The sequence below is a fragment of the Podarcis muralis genome, chromosome 7 (genome assembly GCF_964188315.1).
Source record: "Podarcis muralis chromosome 7, rPodMur119.hap1.1, whole genome shotgun sequence".
Taxonomy (NCBI): domain Eukaryota; kingdom Metazoa; phylum Chordata; class Lepidosauria; order Squamata; family Lacertidae; genus Podarcis; species Podarcis muralis.
Window position 1 is genome coordinate 81,061,215 of NC_135661.1, and position 19,813 is coordinate 81,081,027.

At 47.3% G+C, this 19,813-nt stretch overlaps 2 protein-coding genes across 3 annotated transcripts in view; one reads left to right on the plus strand and one right to left on the minus strand.

Moving 5' to 3' along the window:
- The window catches only part of ATP1A3 (ATPase Na+/K+ transporting subunit alpha 3), a 35,437-nt gene extending 29,201 nt beyond the window's left edge, over positions 1-6,236 (plus strand). The window contains exons 20-23 of the mRNA XM_028742286.2: positions 170-300; positions 2,350-2,451; positions 3,309-3,400; positions 4,641-6,236. Of these exons, the coding sequence (XP_028598119.2) occupies positions 170-300; positions 2,350-2,451; positions 3,309-3,400; positions 4,641-4,669 (354 nt within the window). The 3' untranslated portion in view covers positions 4,670-6,236. The remainder of the gene's footprint in view (positions 1-169; positions 301-2,349; positions 2,452-3,308; positions 3,401-4,640) is intronic.
- A 3,670-nt stretch (positions 6,237-9,906) lies between these two features.
- RABAC1 (Rab acceptor 1) lies at positions 9,907-19,258 on the minus strand. Of its 2 annotated transcripts, none has more exons than XM_028742283.2 (6): positions 19,130-19,258; positions 16,909-17,019; positions 15,387-15,599; positions 14,620-14,717; positions 13,431-13,532; positions 9,907-11,120 (listed from the first exon to the last, which is right to left on the minus strand). In XM_028742283.2, the coding sequence occupies exons 2-6, from the start codon at positions 16,986-16,988 to the stop codon at positions 11,032-11,034; spliced, it is 582 nt and encodes a 193-aa protein (XP_028598116.1). In that variant the 5' UTR covers positions 16,989-17,019; positions 19,130-19,258; the 3' UTR covers positions 9,907-11,031. The 2 variants fall into 2 exon arrangements, with proteins under 2 accessions (XP_028598116.1, XP_028598117.1); XM_028742284.2 differs by having other exon boundaries at positions 16,909-17,118; positions 19,130-19,230.
- Between the last annotated feature and the right edge of the window lie 555 nt (positions 19,259-19,813).

The window sequence follows — 19,813 nt, forward strand, 5'->3', positions numbered from 1 at the left end:
TTGTTTACCTGTCGCACACCTGCATCATATATGATTTAATCCTAAATTTCAACAAGGCTGAGCGGGGATTGGTTTGGAGAGGCGGAGAGGGTGGCAGGTGAGAATGGCGGCATTGCATGTTTCTGGTTTCCCCATGTTGCCTTACTGATTGCACCCCTCTGCCCCCTAGACCTACGAGCAGCGCAAAGTGGTGGAGTTCACCTGCCACACAGCCTTCTTCGTCAGCATCGTGGTGGTGCAGTGGGCTGACTTGATCATCTGCAAAACCAGAAGGAATTCAGTCTTCCAGCAGGGCATGAGGTAAGGCTGCTTGATTTTCCATTTGCTCAAGGAAACCGTAACTCTGTTTTGGAACCAGAAAAAAGAAATGGGGATTGTGGAAGAGAGACAATTTAGTGCATCGCAGAGGGAAGAGTCTCAAATCCGCAGCTGAAAAATGAAGGCTTTGCTTGTTATGCATTCGTGATTCAAAGGCTGTGACCTCTGGGCGGGAACCCTGGCATACAAGGATCGAGGAATCCCTAGAGATTCCAACCCCCTTTGGTGGCTATAGGCTGCCCCACACATTACGTGGCAGCAAACTGGAACATGCCACAAAGAGTGACTTTGTTAGGAAGGTGCAGCCAAATTTGGCTCTGTGGTGATGACTGTACCTGCATGGCAAGTGTATTTTCTAATACTTTAATAATTCTAATACTCTAATAATTTCGTTATATTTTCAGATATATATATATATATATATATATATAAATTATATATATTATGTTGAAGGACCTCTGTGCTGGTCGTTGTCAAGCTACTACACTCAAACCTTGGATGTTGAATGGCTTAGTTGCCAAATGTTTCGGCTCCTGAACATCAAAAACCTGGAAGTGTTTTTGGAAGCCAAATTTCTGACGCTGCTTCTGTGGCTTCCGATTGGCTTCCGGAAGCTTCCGGCAGCCAATCGGAAGCCGCACCTTGGTTTTCGAACAGTTCCGGGAGTCAAACTGACTCCCGGAATGGATTAAGTTCGACCACCAAGTTACAGTTGTATGTCTGTTCCAGGACACAGTGAGCACTGCCCTCTGTACGGTTGCCCCTGCCATTGTGGGCCTTACAGCTTCATTCATTATAAAAGCAGGGGGGTTATCACAGCATGAGTTGGGATCTTACTGCTCTCCAGATGCTGCTGGATTGCAACACCCATAATCCCTGGGCTGGTGGGGACCCAACATCATCTGGGAGCCCACAGGATGTGAAGGGACCCTATGAGAAGATGGAGCTGGTAGAGCATGAGACTTTTGATCTCAGGGTTGTGGGTTCGAGTCCTGTGTTGAACAACAGATTCCTGCATTGCAGGGGGTTGGACTAGATGACCCTCGGGGTCCCTTCCAAGTACAATTCTACGATTGGCTATTAGTACATGACTCCTACATGTTTAAGGAAACAAGTTTCCCCTTCACACTGGATGCGTTTGCCATGTCTGGGTTTTGAAATATTGTATTTATTCAAATAAATTCCTCCAGGAAGAGCCCAGGAGAGCAAATATATCCGTAATCATTGTGGGGGCTTTTGGCTAGGTGACCCTAAGGCTCCCTTACAAGCTGGTTTTTTTAAAATAAACTTTCTAAAAACACTTTAAAACTTTCTAAAGACATGGATCTCAGGGTTGCCAGGAACAGTGTTTTTTAGTCATCTAGGACTAGGTAAGCAGGGTTGTTTTTAAATTTCTCCTGAAAGACAATAATGAGAGAAGCAAGAAATTTAGAAATTTAGAATGGAATAAATTTCTAATTTATTTTGAGATTATCCAGGGAATAAATAATTTATCAGTAGGCGATAACTAAAATCATCGATGTACAATGCTTTAGTAATACTGTAAAAGTAATATAAGAATAGGTAATTCCAAGACCGAGTTGGACGGAAGTTCTGTTATTTGTAATTGTATATGCTTTGTTTGTTCTTCTTTCTTTGTTTTTCTTCTTTTTTTCTTCTTTTTCTTCTTTTTTTCTCTTTATTTTTCTGTCTTTATGTATGTATATGTACTATAATGTAAAATGTGTATTTTTTGTAAATAAAAATTTAAAAAATAAATAAAAAATGAGAGAAGCAAGAGGTGCCTCACGAGGGAAGGCACTCCACAAAAGCGGGGCTGCCACTGGAAAGGCCCTGACGTGGGCCAACGCCAGCTGGGCAGCCCGCAGGGGGTGGCACTCACCTGCCAATCACAGCAGAGAAATGGGCTAGTTTCCAAAAACGGAGGTTCCAATGGAACCTCAGGGAGTTCTCCTTAAGCAAATGGGGGCAACAGGTGACTTATAACAAGAGTATTCCTCTCTTTCACTTTCTCTCTCTTTCCCCCTTCAGAAACAAGATCCTCATTTTTGGTCTCTTTGAGGAGACTGCCTTGGCCGCCTTCCTGTCCTACTGCCCCGGCATGGATGTGGCGCTGAGAATGTACCCCCTGAAGTGAGTACAGATGTGTGGCTCAGTGGCAGAGCATCTTCCTTGGCATGTAGAATGTCCCAGGTTCAATCCCTGCCTTAGGCCATGTTCACACCATACATTTTTAGAACTACGATACTGTGTTAGACAGGCACGGCTTCCCCCCAAAGAATTCTGGGAGCTGTAGTTCGTTAAGGGTGCTGAGAGATTGCCAGGAGACCCCTATTTCCCTCACAGAGCTACAATTCCACAGAGTTCCCCATGAAGGAGGATTGATTGTTAAACCACTTGGAGAATTGGAGAGCCAGTGTGGTGTAGTGGTTAAGAGTGGTGGACTCGTAATCTGGGGAACTGGGTTCGCGTCTCCGCTCCTCCACATGCAGCTGCTGGGTGACCTTGGGCCAATCACACTTATCTGAAGTCTCTCAGCCCCATTCACCTCACAGAGTGTTTGTTGTGGGCGAAGAAGGGAAAGGAGATTGTTAGCCGCCTTGAGAATCCTTCGGACAGTGATAAAGTGGGATATCAAATCCAAACTCCTCTTCTTCTTCTCTCTGAGCACCCTTGGAGCAAACCTCAGCTCCCATAATCCTCTGGGGGATGCCATGACTATTTAAAGCAGTATCATAGTGCTTTAAATGTATGGTGCGGATGTGGTTTTCAGACAAGAGGGAGGAGTCTTTCCATCTCTGGCACAAGGATTTTTCATTTGGAGAAGGCTTGATCACACCCAGGTTGTCTGTTTCAGACCTGGGAATCCTTGTGCAAGCGTGCAACACACACACACACACACACACACACACACACACACACACAGATGCACACTCACACCCATCCATTGTCTCCTCGGCTCTTGTGCTGATCTTTCCTTCTCTCCTCAGGCCCAGCTGGTGGTTCTGCGCCTTCCCTTACAGCTTCCTCATTTTTGTGTACGATGAAATCCGTAAACTTATACTGCGCCGTAACCCAGGAGGTGAGTGGGGCCGGGAGAGTTGGGAGTTCTCTGAGGAGCGTGAGGAATATTGGGGAGATGGTGTTGAAGCGGGAAGCTCCCCTTCCCTAGGGCTGTGCCCACTATTAGCCTCACCCAGAATAGACCCACTGAAATGAACGGACATTACTAACATTGATCCATTCATTTCCATGGGCCTGCTTTTGTGCAGAACTGAGTTGAGTTTGAAATAAGGGTTGTAGGCACCCTATTTTTATTTTAGTAATATATTTATTTATAGACTTCACAACTTCATATAAACAAGACAGAGGTCCCCCCTCAAGGTGCTTATAATCTAAACTCAACTTTCTCCCTTGCTGTCCTTTTTCATGCAGATGTCAAGGCAATTAACAACTATTTTACTTTTAAAAGACAACTAAAGGCGGCCCTGTTTAGGGAAGTTATTAACGTCTGGTGCTGTATTGTTTTAATATTCGGTTGGAAGCCGCCCAGAGTGGCTGGGGAAACCCAGCCAGATGGGTGGGGTATAAATTATTATTATTATTATTATTATTATTATTATTATTATTATTATTATGCCTCCCAATTCCCACATCTCCCCTATGTTGACATTTTAGATTGTAAACCAGGCTACCTCAACCTTGTTTTTGGCCCACAACTCCCATGATCCTTAGCTAGCAGGACCAGTGGTCAGGGATGATGGGAATTGTAGTCTCAAAACATCTGGAGGGCCGAGGTTGAGGAAGCCTACAAACTATTTGTGGCAGGGACTTGTCTTCTTCAGTGAACACCATACCTATTGATAGAATAGCAACAACGATGAATAATACAAGTTGTACCCAACGATGGCATTGCACCATCAGGAACCTCTCATGTGGCACACTTAAATTTTCCTCTGAGGCATCTCCTCCTTAATTTTCCACTGATCCATCTCCTGGCCAGTTCTGGAGATTCCCCAGACTTTATTAGAAAGAGCCTTTCAGAGGGTGCAGGGAGTTGCTGTGGCTTGGGGCAGGGAATGTGCAAAAATAGGGTGCCTTGCCTTGGAGCTTGAGAAGAGGAGCTTTGCTGGAGTCAAAGCCACCACTGAATGTGACTAATTATCCCAGTAATAAGGATTATCATCATCTTCTGGGTGAGGGGGAAAAGGGAGACCGGTGGGTGGGAGACCTGTGGATGGAGCCAGGGTTGGGGACGACGACAGGAGAACCGTGCCTGCCACTGCTGCCTGCTCATGTTGGTTTTTTATTTTGTTTTGCAGGATGGGTGGAGAAAGAAACCTACTACTGAGCCTCCTCCCTTGTCCGTGGCTGGTTGTCTCCCCTTAAGGGGGAGTGCTCTCCCCCCCTAAATTCTGCCTATCCTCCCCGCCTAATTATGAGAGAGAGAGAGAGAGAGAAAGAGCCTGATGCCAGGATCATAAGTTCGGACACAGAAACAACAAAACCACCTTCCCCGCCTTCATTTCCCCGGACCCCGGTGGCTGAGATAGGAACGCCATCCTGTCTCATCCTGCACCCATGTCCCAAGATGGAGGGGTGCGGTGGGGGAGGGAAAACCGCCACCCCACACACACACCTCGACCTCTGCTCTCTGCCATATTCTTCCTTTAGTTTTTCGGAGCAGCCTGGTGGGGGGGGGGGAGGGGGCATGGGTGCAAGAGAGAGAGAGAGAAACGGGGTCATTGGGGCAATATTTATTTACCTCGGCGAAACCCATCTTCACCCACCAACCGTTGCCCCTGCATCAAATTTCCCCTTCCATAGCTGGGATTGAACCCGGGGACCAGCAGCACCCCCAAAAAACATGCCTCGGATTACGTGAGCCAAACGGGACAGGGTTTCAGGGGTGGGAGGGCGCGGGGTTTACTGTTATCTGGTTAGCAGTAGTAAAGCTTTTGACCCCCCCAGGTTTGGGGAGGGAAACTCCTTTTGCTCCCCTACCCTTGTCATTTTCCATTTTCTCCCTCTCCCCTGCTCCTGTGGGGGATCTGTGTGTGTGTGTACATTTGTGTGTGTGTGTGTGTGTGTGTGTATACGCACGAGAGGGGAGCAGAGGTCAGCCATGGGTGACCCTCAACTGCCCATCTACGCTTCCTTGGCCTCCCTCCTCCTATCAACTTTTTTTGGGTTGCGTGTGGCGAGTGTTGCAGCACAAAGGCAAACAACAACAAGACCCTTCAAGAACAAAACGCGCCAGGGTTTCTCGTCCCCTTTCCTCCTGGCTCCCGCACCCCTCCCCTCTCGACTCGGACTCCCGCTAGATGTGTAAATGAAACCCAGGCGTCCGGAGTCCCTCTCCTCTGCATGTACAGATTTGCTCTCATAGGACCAAGACAGCAGCTTTCGCCTGCCCCCTCCTCTGTGTGTGTGTGTATGCGGGGGTCAGGATGTTACCCTTCGGTCCCAAGGTAACCCATTGAAAGGAAGCGGGGACCCTCCTGGCAGTCCTTCCCACTGGTGCTGAACACCACCCTCTCCTCTTGGGCAGCCGTTTTCCCATTTCCTTGGCCCACGACCCAGTACAGAGACCTCAGCCATAACTCCCTCCCCAGGAGAAAATTGTGCCCTTCCTCATCTACCCTGAGGTGGGAGGAGAGGGACCTCTCTGGCTTCTGACTGGGTGAGGCAACTTCACCTCTGTGTGTCCCCACCCTCAATAAACTTTTATTTTCTTTGTGTTTTGGGTGGGGAGGGGAGTGGGGACACGAAGCGCCCGTGTTGTGGGGGGGAGATGTAGTCTGTCCTGTCCCATCTCCCCTTCCCGTTTTGGGATCGTGTTGTCGTGTGAACCAACAAAAACAAGGAGGAAAAAACAAACCGATTTAACAAATAAAAACCAGAAGTGGAATATTTAATATATGAGATATAGCCGTCTCATTACATATATATATATATCTGTGTGTGTGTCTGTGTTTCTGTCAGGAGAAATGGTGTGCAATGAATAGCCCACCTACCCATTACACAGAATGAAGTGGGGAGACCAAGGTGTTGAAATTCTGGGCTGTACCAATTCAGAGTGAAGGTGGAGATCTGTGTTTGTTGTGTACTATTGCCCCTCTTACTAAGTACATGAACACATTGAAGAGCAGCGGCTCTCAAACTTTATTTGCCTCTGGGCCACACTTTCAGAATAAAAATGTGCTCGTGCCACACAACGAACAGTGACTCTGGATCAGAACTAGGGTTGCCCTCCATATCGCTTGATGCTCCCGCTCTCATTTTGAAACGGTATCTATCCGTATAATGCAAAAAATAATATTTTGATACCATACCACTGCACCGCAATGTTTAAATGTTTCTTTGATTGTCTACCTGCCACCCTCTCCTACCAAACCAGTGTGGCAGAACCACTGCCGTAGAGAAAGTTTTAGAGTAGCTCCATCCTTGCTCTGCTGGCTATAGCATTTATTTTATTTTTATTTTTTGCACGCACAAAGAACTGCCCCCTTCCCTCTGAAGCGATGCAGCCCAGAATTCTTCTACACTTGATGCTTCATAATGTGCCAATGAGCTCTGAGAAGAAAACCCAAGAGAAAGGAAAGGGAAATGTTGGTTTATAGATGGTCTCAGCCAAAGCTTTTATAGGGCTGTTTATTAAGACGTCAGGCATTAAAGATCTCGCACGGTACATGGAGCAAAACGATCCATGCGCCACTGTTATGTGCATCTGACCCGCTGTGGCTTTGCTGATGGGGAGACAGCTACTCTTGCTTAGCAAATTAGGGTGGGGAGGAGCACACAGCTGGGCATCATGCTTAAATTAAATGTTGCCTACTTCTGAGAAGCAGCTGCAAAGGTGCGAGACGGAATTTAGACTCTAGCTAAGGGTGGATTTGTTGTTCTGCGTTTGGCCACAGGAGGGAGACAAGCAGCCTCTCCCAGCACTGCAGCAAACAGCTAAGTGAGGATGGCTGGTTGCAGGTGGCATTGCGGTGGGTTGGGTGGATAATAATAAAGAGAGCGAGCCTTGGCCTGGGATGCCCTCCGCTGCTCTTCCTCTCTTCCCCAAGTTCCCTTCTGAGGCTTCAGCTCTGTCCTGACCTCCTCCCCACTGTCTGGCACTGTCCTCTAACTCGAAAGATGCCTCTTGACGCAGCTAATTTAATCGGATTGCTTTTTCCATCTGGCTCCCATGGGGTGGGGAGTGGGGAGAGAGGAGGAGGTCATTGCCACGGCAACAGAAGGATGGAGAGAGAGAGAAAGAGAGAAAGAAAGAGAGAGAGAGAGAGCAGGGTATTGCCATGGTGACAAAGCAGGCTGAAGTTGCTGACGAAGGAAAGGTGGTGGCAAGGCACTCAGGAGACCCAGGTGCTTGGCTGGGCGGTGGCCCGTTTTCACAGAATTCGTAGAATTTTAGAGCCGAAAAGGACCTTGAGGGTCATCTAGGACAACACCCTGCAGTGCAGGAATATTGCACCAAAGATGGGGCTCGAAACCACGACGTGGAAATCAAGGCTCTCGTGCTCTTTATCAACTGAGCTATCAGTTCTTCCTCTCTTTTAAGTTCTGCAGAGCATCAGAGAGGGCTTTTAGATACCACTCTGCCACTGCCCCCCTGGTTTATGGCTGCCAAATCTTTTAGCTGCTCTCTGCTCCTGTGCCTTTAACAGCAGCAAAAAAATAATGAAGATTTAAGCATTCCCTGCCAGGGAAATAAGCCATGGTGGTGAGAGGCAGCGCTCTTTTGCTTAATCATCTTGGCATACAATGGCAGTCATTAAATGCAGCGGAGCCTCATCATCTCGAGATCTAGGGAACTGCTGGATATACATATATTAAGGGGGGGGGGCGGATCTGCCATTTGTGTTTCTTCATTCTAGCATCTTCAGGTGTGACCTGAAAACTACGTTAAGACCTAGGCGAGCTGCCCTAATTTATTAAGTCTGCTACCTCCTCTGAAAATCCATTTTAAGGCTGGTGTCTGTTTGAGGCTTCAGCAAGAAAGCCAGTTTTAATCTCGGCAAACGTGACTTGAAAAACACAGCAGGGTATCTTGGGCTGCCTTGCATTTAGGGCAGGGAAGCAACTTTCATCCACGCAGTCCCATTTCTCAAAATAAAGACCTTGAAATCAACGCGTTTCGGGGTGACAACCTCTGGCAGCAAACACATGGCAATGTTGTGGGGTGCAGTGAACAGGAACCGTCCTGCTGCATCAGTCCAAAGGTCTACTCAATTCACCCTCCTGCTTCCAGCTAGATCAGGGGTCAGCAACCTTTTTCAGCTGTGGGCCGGCCCACCGTCCCTCAGACCATGTGGTGGGCCGGACTATATATATATTTGGGGGGGGGGGGGATGAACAAATTCCTATGCCCCACAAATAACCCAGAGCTGCATTTTAAATAAAAGCACACATTCTACTCATGTAAAAGCACACTGATTCGCAGACTGTCCGCGGGCCAGAATGAGAAAGCGATTGGGCCGCATCCGGCCCATGGGCCTTAGGTTGCCTACCCGAGCTACATGGTCCTAGGAATCCCAAAATGCAAGGCGTGATAGCAAGAGTCCTCCCTTCCTGTTGCATGGCTGTAGCAACTGGTATTCAAAGGCTTCTGAACATGTCAGTTTCTATTTCAGTACTATGGCTAACAGGCAGGTGGCAAGGGAGTCCTGCAACAAAGTGTTGCAGCACTGAGTGTTCCTGCTCAAGGTTCCAGCCAACAAGTCACTCTATTCCAGCCAGGATGCTCAATTTCATCTCGCTCTCCCAGTGTCAGCACTGAGCATGCTTGCTTTGCGAGCTGCTTAGGTTTTTGTTTCCCCTCAAAAGATTTGCTTTTGCTCTGCTGCAAAGCTAGGGTTTCTCGCAAGCCTGTGGATGCTTCCTTCTTGTATGTAGAAGGCACTTGGAAAACTGATGTTACCATTAGCATGTATGAATGCAGACTCCCCCTCCTCTGTTAACTACTCCATTCCCCTTTACAAGTCATTGGAAGTGATGGCCTTCGCCACATCTTGTGGCAGTGAGTTCCGTTGTTATGTACTGCGTGAAGCAGATTGTGGTTTTGTCCATCCTGAATTTACTGCCACTCGACTTCAGTAAGAGACCTGAAGTTCTAGTGGGACGTGAGAATCAGATAATTAGAAAGGACCTTAAAAGGCATCGAGTCCAACCCACCAAAGATGGAGATGATATGCTGCTACAATATGTAGCCTTGCCTTGAAAATGTCTAATGAAATAGTTGCCACCACCACCTTCCAATTCAGTCTGGTACTGAAACGGAAACTGGAGAGCATGTACAACTGGCTCAGGTGAAATCCCCTTGCAATTTAAACTCATTGCTCTGGGGCAGCTTTGGGCAACCTAGTGCCCTCCAGATTTTGCTGGGCTACGACTCCCACCTGAGTTGGGAGTTGTAGTCCATCAACATGTGGAGGGCACCAGGTTGCACAAGGCTGCTCTGGAGCAACAGAAAGCAAATTTGCTCCCTCGTCTCTGTGATCTAGGGAGACACCCCCCCATCCCTGGGACCAGCTCCAATGTGAAATTCTGGAGAAGCTGGGCTGAAATGAACAGAATTAACAGTCCATCTTAACCTGGAATTTATTAAGTGCTCCCAGAATATGAATCACTTGTAAATAGCATAGTATTAAGAGCCCTTGCAATTTCCAAATGGATGAATAATTGCTGCGGGGGGAGGGGGGAGGAGTTACATTTGCAGAGAACCTGTAACATTAAGAAAGGGTTTGCTATTCCATTAGTCACTGGGGGTTAAAATAGGATGCAAATACAAATACATACAGAGACTTGTAGAACTTGGCAATAATGTTGCATACTGTGCTATCAGGCGCTAGGGGGGCAAAAAAGGACAGGGCAGCTCACATGCATTTTGAATTATCTCTGGCCACGTCAGGGCCACGATCAAACCAAATGAATTATTCTGACTGATCTGCCAGACCAAAGAACTAAAAAATGTGGAGAATCTGGATGATTCATGGTGCCACGTGTACGGAATTAGGTTGTGGAGTGTGGGTTTTTTTGCCCTGACTGTAGACTGTGGAGTTTTGATTTTTTTTAATTTTTATTTTGGTGGTTAATCCACTGTCAGCTCCGAGCAGCAACGACAAGAGGCCTCTCTGCTCGCATTTCCGACGGCTGGCCTCAAGGCAACCAGTGACCTTGAGAAAACGAAGGGGCTGTCGTGTATCAACACACACTGTGTGTCCCTGTGACCTCTTGGGCAGAGCAGAGTAGGTGCTTGGAGGACATTCCAATTAACACTTCTGCTTCTTTCATGTTACCGGCAGAAGATAAAAGGAGGCTGAACTAAAAGCTGTTCTGGAAGGCCTCCAAGGCCCGGCTACTGGGTGAAGTGTAACGGGAGTTAAATAATCTCACGAAGGCGAAGAGTGCTGGACACGGCCTTATCACGTGCCCGAGATGGGGAAATCCAAGGGCGAGGTCATTGGGAATTCAGAGCGGGGGGGGGGGGGGTCCCAAGGAATGGGCAGACGAGGGGTGGGAGGCAACCCGCACCCCCAAAAAGTAGGGAGAGCATCAAGGGTTTCTAAGATCTGGAGAGAGCCTCAAAGCCAGTCTCTTGGGGAAGGAAAGAAGGACATGGCACATGGCAATGGAATGAAGCAGCAGCGGTATTTACACAGGACAGGGTAACAGCGATATAGGGGGCGGAGGGCTGCCCCAGGCCATTCACACAGGCTCCATCTGCAGTTCATCAGTTTCGGCAGATTCCAATTCATGGAAGGCGGCGTGTGAACCAATAACTACCAACGTGGCACCTGCAGGGGGGCGGCAGACCGGACAGGGAGAAAGCAAAAAGGTCAGGTTAGTTCTCTTTCCACAGTGATGGGACTCTGACACGCTCTCTGTCTCCGCTGCAGCTCCTAAGGGCACCTTGGGCGTGTGGGGAGGGAGAGAAAGGAGCCGAAGTAGATAGGGAGTCACAACAGAGTGGGATGGAAGACCTGGAATCTCCACCTGGAATTTATTATTATTATTATTATTATTATTATTATTATTATTATTATTATTATTATTATTAATTTATTAATTTATTTATTTATTTATTTGTACCCCACACATCTGACTGGGTTGCCACAGCCACTCTGGGCAGCTTCTAATAGAATGCAAAAATACAACGGAACAACATAATACCACCGCTCACCCATTATGTCAGGACTATTCTCATCAATACAGTTTTCTTTTCAAATATTGTTCATATAGTAGGCTTAACTCAAATAAGCCTTTTTCCTGTGCAAATGGCACTGAAAATGGCAAGGGTAGCACAGGAACGGCATGAGATGCTGTCAGAAAATGGAAATAGTTCGCAGAAGCAGATTTTCTGCAAGGTGGGAATTCTCTTCCCACTGTATAGTTTTGTTTTTTGCAAGAACTGACTCAGGCAGAATGTGGTACGCAAACTTACAGTACTCTATTCCCTTCATATATATATCATCATCATCATCATCATTCATTCATTCATTCATTCATTCATTCATTGCTCTGATGGTTTAGGTGAGCCCACAGCCCACAGAACTACACTTTCTGACCAGGAAAGTTAACAGGGGCAGATCCCTCCATTTAATTTCTTTTTACTGTCCTCTTGCCTGGAGAACACAAGGTGAATTAGTTTTACACCTTATTAATTAGGTATACACCTCTTTCTCAAGAGAAAACCACAAAGCTCCTGCTCCTTTTTCATCCTCATCCCATGATCTGCTCCACAATGCAAAAAGAAAAAAGAAAAAGGATCAGGGTCACATGCCAGGGCCTCTGAACTAGTGGAAGGCCACAAATAATGGTGCAGCAAGTGAAGTTGAACTGTGCAAGGCTGTGGACTAAATTTGAGCAGGGTTGGCAACAGCAACAGTAAGCAGAAGGCCATGAATATGATCAAAATGCAGACCTTGCAAAATATGAGTGTCAGCTGAGAAGCAGACAGCCAATAACCAAGGCTTCGTGTATTCTGCAACTTGTAGGAGCAGGTAATGCAGACACCCAGCATCCTGAGAATCTCAGGCTGCACTTCTTAAAAACAAGCTTCCAGTAAGGACTATCACATCTAAGAAGTCAAACAGGTCGCTGAACAGATTTCTAGAACAAGGCATTAGTGCCCTGCATTAGTGCCTTGCGGCAGCTAGACTAATGACTGGGAGTGGCCGCCGAGACCACATAACACCGGTCCTGAAAGACTACATTGGCTCCCAGTACGTTTCTGAGCACAATTCAAAGTGTTGGTGCTGATCTCTAAAGCCCTAAATGGCCTTGGCCCAGTATACGTGAAGGAGTGTCTCCACCCCCATCATTCAGCCCGGACACTGAGGTTCAGCTCTGAGGGCCTTCTGGCAGTTCCCTCACTGTGAGAAGTGAAGCTACAGGGAACCAGACAGAGGGCCTTCTCAGTAGTGGTGCCCTCCCTGTGGAACACTTTCCCCTCAGATGTCAAGGAAATAAACAATGATCTGACTTTTATAAGACATCTGTTTTAATGTATTTTTTATCTTTTTTTGGAAGCTGCTTTTGTTGGAAGATGGGCAGAGTATAAATAAATTTATTATTATTATTATTTTCTGAAGGCAGCCCTGTTTAGGGAAGTTTTTAATATTTGAGGTTTTATTGTGCTTTTAATTCTGTTGGGAGCCGCCCAGAGCGGCTTGGGGAAACCCAGCAAAATGGGTGGGGTATAAATAATAAATTATTACTATTATTATTATTATTATTATGCACAGCAACTCCTGACTAGCAAAAGCAGAATAAATTATGCAAACTACGAGGCTATTACGTAGTGCAACCACATTTGCCTAAGTTATGCACATCACAGAATTTAGCTCTTCTTCCCGCAGGATTTATGCATTTTAAAGAGAGTATGGGATGCATTGTGGCACATGCAGTTATGAGCAGTGCAGGAGGGAAAGCTCTCCTCCCGGGTAACTCCACAGGAACACTTTTTACAACTTGCTGTTTGTGCAAGCTGTGGACTGTCTCCCAGATTTCCAGGAAACAAGAGAAGACACACACCCCTTCTATTTTATTACCCAGAAATGGAAGGTGGTTTGTGTCTCACAGCTGGAATGTGGCTGTTCACTTACCCAGTACCCAGAAGACAGCAGAGCCGGCTCCCGCCAGCCAGAAGAATGGGAAGGAAACGCCCCCAGCCAGGCCATATTGGTGGGCTGTGCTCAGCTCCCGCCCTAAAGAAAAAGAGGTTGGGTGAGAATACGGGGGGGCAGGAATACTGGGCTCACGCTCTAACTCTCAGGGCCTTTCGAGACAAAGCTGGAAGCGCCGGTTGCCTGTGTAAATCGACCACCGGCCCAACAGCAGAGTTTTGCCTGATTACTGCAAATGAACACAAGATGCCAAGCACTCTATGGTCTACTCTAGCTACAAACTACAGGGTTGAAGCCTAGCAAGAAAAGGGCATTCGCCAGTGATCTGCATCATTCTTGTTGATGCACCACCACCTGGTGGCTACTCTGGGAGCTGCAACCTTCAAGGATGCTTCAAGGCATGAGAGAGCTTCAAGGAGTGTCGCCCACGAAAGGGGCCGGGGTGCTCGAATCACATGGCCAAGAACTGCCCCCTCCCCTTTTCATGACATGAGCACAGCAGCACTCCTCCTGCTTGAGATTTCCAGCAACCGGTAAAGATCCCTGGAAGATCGCCTTCTCCCCAATATACCTACCCGAGTCCTATGCTGGGATAGCTCAGGAGGTAGAGACTTAATCTCGGGGTTGTGGGTGATTGTGTATTGCAGGGGGGGTTGGACTGGATTACCCTCGTGGTCCCTTCCAACTCCACAATTCTGTGAGTCTAACCTGGGAGATCCTTTTCAGAGGCCCTGCTCCAGGTATACCTGCTAAATGAAGTGAAATGGGTGGCTACCAGAGACAGGGCCTTGCAGTGCTGCAGTGCCCCCCAGCTGTGGGAATGTCTACCTTATGGTTATTTTGGCACCAGATGAAGTCACTTTCATTTCCCAGGCTTTTTAGAAATCTGCGTTTTTAGCGTTCTGAAACACTGCTTTTATTCTGTCCTATACTGCAGGTTTTTTACTTTATTTTACAATATTATGTTTTGACTGTATGTCATCGTTTTATGCCGTAAGCCACTCGGAAAACAAGGTTAGTGGGTGGCTTTAGAGAAATATAGAAGAAAACGGGCAATGTTATGGCTTCAGTGATCGTGGCAGTTATGTAATCAGCACGCAATCTATTGTACTGGTATGAATTTTGCCTATCACACACGGCTCGTCAATGCCAGCCTCCCTCTACGTACCAAAGACAACAAGTTGTGACTGCTGGGTCTTCAGGTAAATGATGTAACAGGCTCCAAAGAAGACAGCAAGCGCAATCAGGAGCAGTGGAGACGTGATGCTGCCAGGGCAGAGAGAGAAGGCCAGGGGGTTAGAAGCGTCAAGAAAGATCACGGATCATCAATCCAACCCTCTCCCCAAATCACAGTAATAATCATAAAAGGGTCCCCGGCTTTGGGACATTACACAGTATTCCTCAGTGACCCTTAAGCAGCAAAATTCTGCATAAGAGCTAAAGCCAACCTGCTTGCAGATCCTCCTTGTAATTTGTCTGCCTCTGAGAGCTACTGTTTCATATCGCAGGTGGCAGAACTGAATGTCTAAATGCTCCCTTGAAAAGTGAAATAAATGTTCTCGACTGAATGCACTCCCCACCAAAAAAAGGAAAAATGCTAACCTGAAACCTCCTGCCTGATATGCTAACTTTGACTATTTGTCTATCTCTATTTGTATGTCATCAACATACAATTTACTGCTTCAGGGCAAACATGCAACTTCTTCGCTGCTCTCTCCATTCTTTCTTCCAATGACACCTCAGTATCATCACAAACAAACAAAAAATTGCTCTGTCAGAAGGGATATTTCCACATCTTGTGCCTAAAGCAGCCTTCCCCTGAGACCAGCTTCTGTGGCTTATCCCAGCTGTGGGGCAAAAGGCTGATCAGTGCATGCTCAGTGACGCCCTCATAGTTAAGAGGCTTCCTTCCCACGCCCTCAAAACCCCACTCACAGGCAATAGACGATGAGTCCCAGAAAGACAAAGACGTAGTTGCTCTGAAAATATTCCACGTTGCGCACCAGCCGCTTGCAGAGCTCCCCAAAGTTCCGAGGCTTCCCAAAGCGCCGCTGGTCGATGAAGTTGGCCCAGGGCCGGATGGTGGCCCGGCGCTGATCCAGCCACTCCTTGGCGGGTCCTTGGGGCAGGAGAGCTGGGATGTTGATCCTGGGGAAGAAGGGGAGGGGAGGCCAGGAGAACAGGGAGTGAGAAGAGGGGCAAGTTACAAGAGCCACATAATAATAATAATAATAATAATAATAATAATAATAATAATAACGCCCTCCCACCAGATGTCAAGGCAATAAGCAACTATTTTACTTTTAAAAGACAACTGAAGGTGGCCCTGTTTAGGGAAGTTTTTAATGTTTGATGCTGTATTGTTTTTAATATTCGGTTGAAAGCCGCCCAGAGTGGCTGGGGTATAAGTATTATTATTATTATTATTATTATTATTAATAATAATAATAATACCCCACCAATCCGGCTGGGTTTCCCCAGCCACTCTGCGCGGCTTCCAACAAAATATTAAAATACAATAGTCTGTTAAACATTAAAAGCTTCCCTAAACAGGGCTGCCTTCAGATGTCTTCTAAAAGTCTGGCAGTTGTTTATTTCCATGACATGTAAGGGGGGGGGTGCCACTACCGAGAAGGCCCTCTGCCTGGTTCGCTGTAACTTGGCTTCTCGCAGCAAGGGAACCGCCAGAAGGCCCCACGTAGAGCGCATTGCAGTAGTCCAAGCAAGAGATAACTAGAGCATGCACCACTCTGGCGAGAGAGACCGCGGGTATATAGGGTTTCAGCCCTATCTCAGTCAACATGCCCCCCCCCAAAAAAACTCCAAACGAAGAGACCCAGGACAGAGCTAGCAGCCTTATTTGCTGGAGCAGGGATGGGAGAATCTGCTCTCAAGACAAGGGCTACATTCCTTTGGAGCCAACTTTCCAAGGAGCCAGATGCAGGCAGTGGGTGTGTCCAAAGGGTGCATAGCTGCAGCTCGCAATGTTTCAATGATATATCAATATATCACCCAGCCCTAATGGGGAGGCCACCACACACCCTCATGTACACATGACCCTTACGTACAGCAGAAAACACAAACACAGCCTCCTCTTTGCCACTGCTCAGCTGTTTCCAATTCGGTGGGCAGTAGGAGATGGGGAACGTGAGGCAGACTTATCTCTCCATCCTGCTCAGCTGAGTAGCAGTCACAACAAGTTCATTGGGAAACCGCCACTTCTCCAATGCTTGCCCTGCTCAGCCTACCTCCTGCTTCAGCCATTTCAGAAGGTGCTGCTGCCGTGGTCCTCTTTGGACCACTCCCAAGGAGAGGCAAGGCCCAGGAGAGTCTGCATGGCCTGTCCAAATGACTGGGCAGGGTTTGGGCTCTGGGCCACCAGTTCCTCACCCCAATCTTAAAACTATAATGCTCCATCCCATTTAAGGGGCTCCCCCACCCCCTCCCAGCTCCTTACTTTGTGCCCAACACGGTCCCTGCTGTCTCCATTTCAGTGGCAGGGTTGAAGAGATGCTCGGGTCCTGTTTTGCTTGCCATTGCGCTTCGGTCAATAACAGAGAAGGCAGCGCTACAGAGAGATGGGGGAAGAGGGAGAGAGAGTCAGGCGTAACACTCAGAAGTTGGTGGCGGAGACAGGTGTGGAGATCGGAGTGCTGTCCAGAGAAAGCTAGGAAAGAAGACCATTGTTGGTTTAGGATGTAGAATCTAAGGGGCACTTCACACATTATAAACAGGCAAAATAAAATTTAATGATGCTCACTTGACTGCTTTCCGGTCCCCAATATGGAGGCTGATCTTAGGGACATGTTACATGTTTCTGTTAAGAAGATCAGCAATTTCACATCTGATTTGTTTAAGAATCACATATGAGCATAGGAAGAGCCATCTGGATCAGGCCAATGGCCCATCTAGTCCAGCATCCTGTTCTCACAGTGGCCAACCAAATGTCTGTGGGAAACCTGAAAGGCAGGACCTGAGAACCCGCTCCTCCTGTGCCTTCCGGCAACTGTTACTCAAAAACATTAAGCCTTCAGAAGCTAGCTTTAAACAAATATTTGCTGCCAGAGTGGCAAAGAGTTGACAGTGCAGACGGCCTCTGAGACGATCTCATCCACAATGCCTTGCTCAGAAGAAGGGCACTTTCCTGAAAGTGAGGGGTGGGTGTTTTGGAGAGCCTTCTTTGTGGGGAATGTACTCCAGCGAAAGTATAGAAATGAGGCACAGCAACCTGGACAAAAATACACCTGCTGTTTTGCTACATTCATCTGAACATGGCAGGGTTGCTTGTATTCAAAAGCAAAAAAAACTACCCACACACTTTTCTGCAGAGCTAACCCAAATTCTAAAACAAGAGGAATTCTGAGTCATGGATAAAATCATGGAAGTTAACAATATTGCAGGATTTCTTCTCAATTTCTTTAACTTATTCAGCTTCTAGTAGCCACCAAGGGGGATGGGAAAAGAGAATCTATGCAGTGTGTGGAAGTTCTTCCCAGTGACTCCTGGACATCTTAAAATCAGTAGCCCCTCTGATTTCAGTAATTTGATTAGACAGTGCACGAAGATAAAGCCAAAAAAGAGAGAGAGAGAGAGAGAGAGGATATTCTGAGCTTGTGAGGAATTGTGGGATACATACATCATTCCTAATTGCTTATTTCACTTGCATGTAGCCCCTCTAAATCCTGCTCCCCAGTACAAGGAGGATCAGCCACCGGAATTTTTACAAATCATAGCTGCCCCTTGTACTTTGTTTTCGTCTGGTAACCCAACAATTATCTAGGCACCAAGGTGATGGTTCCAGACATCTTGTTTGCCTTTTTCTGCACCCTTCCTTCTCCCGCGCAAATTCCAAATAAAACCACTCAGCAGCAGAATCTGACCAGTTTTACTTTTCGGGAGGAAAATTTGCAGTTCTTTCTTAGCCAGCAAGTGCCTTATAAAATCCACCCACAGCTCTGTAAACAAATATATCCTGTACAGAGGAGCCAGCTAGCACAAAAAAGTGCCAAGCAGATCCAGAACAGTAGACTGGTTGGATTAGAAGAGTCACAACAGGAGGGTGATATATTACTGACAACATAATTAAATAACTAATTGGTTAATTATGCTTTTAAGGTACACTATGTTTAGGGAAGTTTTTAACGTTTGATGTTTTATCATGTTTTTAATATTCTGTTTGGGCAGTTCTCCTGCACAGGGTGCAGAGCCAAGAGGAAGCCTAATAATAACACCTATATTTATACGGGTAAACATATGGGTAAATAAGAAATATTGGGGAGGGGGAGCGTCAAATTTTGTCCTCGCTCAGGGCGCCATATTACTGAAGTCCGCCTCCTTATTAGCCAAGATGCAAGGTTTAAGGAGAGAAGAGAGGAGCAGTGTCCAATTTGGTTTACTACCGGCTCAGGGTGGGCACCTAATCCCCTGAGCACAGCCTGATGACGAGGCCTTCCCTCGCTAAAGCCCTGATAGCGCAGGGTGTGTCTCACACATTTTAGCAGCTTTTGGCTGACTTGCAAGCGGGGCAGGGGAGCTACAAGCTCAGCAAAATATATATATATATTAAGCCCCCTTCCAGGCGCCTCCGCCTCAGAGCGGCCCAGAGGATGCTCTGCGACCAAGACTCCCCCTGCATCCAGGGTTGCCCCTGGCAACAGCCGAACCCCCCGCTCACTCACCTGCCTCCTTTGGAATCTGGTCCAGCTCCTCGCCGGAAGCGGAGTGTGGCTGCGTGGCAGGAGGAGGAACGCGCGTTTACGTTCGCAGGCGGCGGGGAGCATGCTGGGAAATGTAGTCTTCCAGTGCTTGCAGCTCCCGTAGCAAGTGAGGGCGAAGGAGAGTGCGGAAGCGCCACCTTCCGCGCATGGGCGTAACAAAGCAGCCTTTACCGCCCGCCCCCACACCTAGTCTTGGACTTCAACTCCCATCAGCCCTAGCCACCATGGCTGTATGCTTGCGCTGATGGGAGTTGTAGTCCAAAATCTCTAAGTGGGACACCGGGTTGGCAAGGTTGCAATAAAATATATGTTAAGTGTGCGTGGTTAGTTGCTGTTTTCTGGCTGGCGGACCTCTCACCTTTTTCTCATTTGCTAGGGAACCTGTAGGCCTTCTGATAGATTCCTGCATTGCAAGGGGTTGGACTAGATGACCATCAGGATCCCTTCCATCTCTACAATGCTGTGATATTGCTGGACTACAACCCCCAGGCCTGGCCACACGCACACAAATATCTGGTGGGTGAGGGTAATAGTGGCTTTCTTGTTTATGCAGTCAACCGGATCTATAAGAATACTGTAGTGTCTGATATGTTTGTGCTTTCTGCAGTATAAGTATTTCATTTTGTCCTTATTTGTATCATTTTT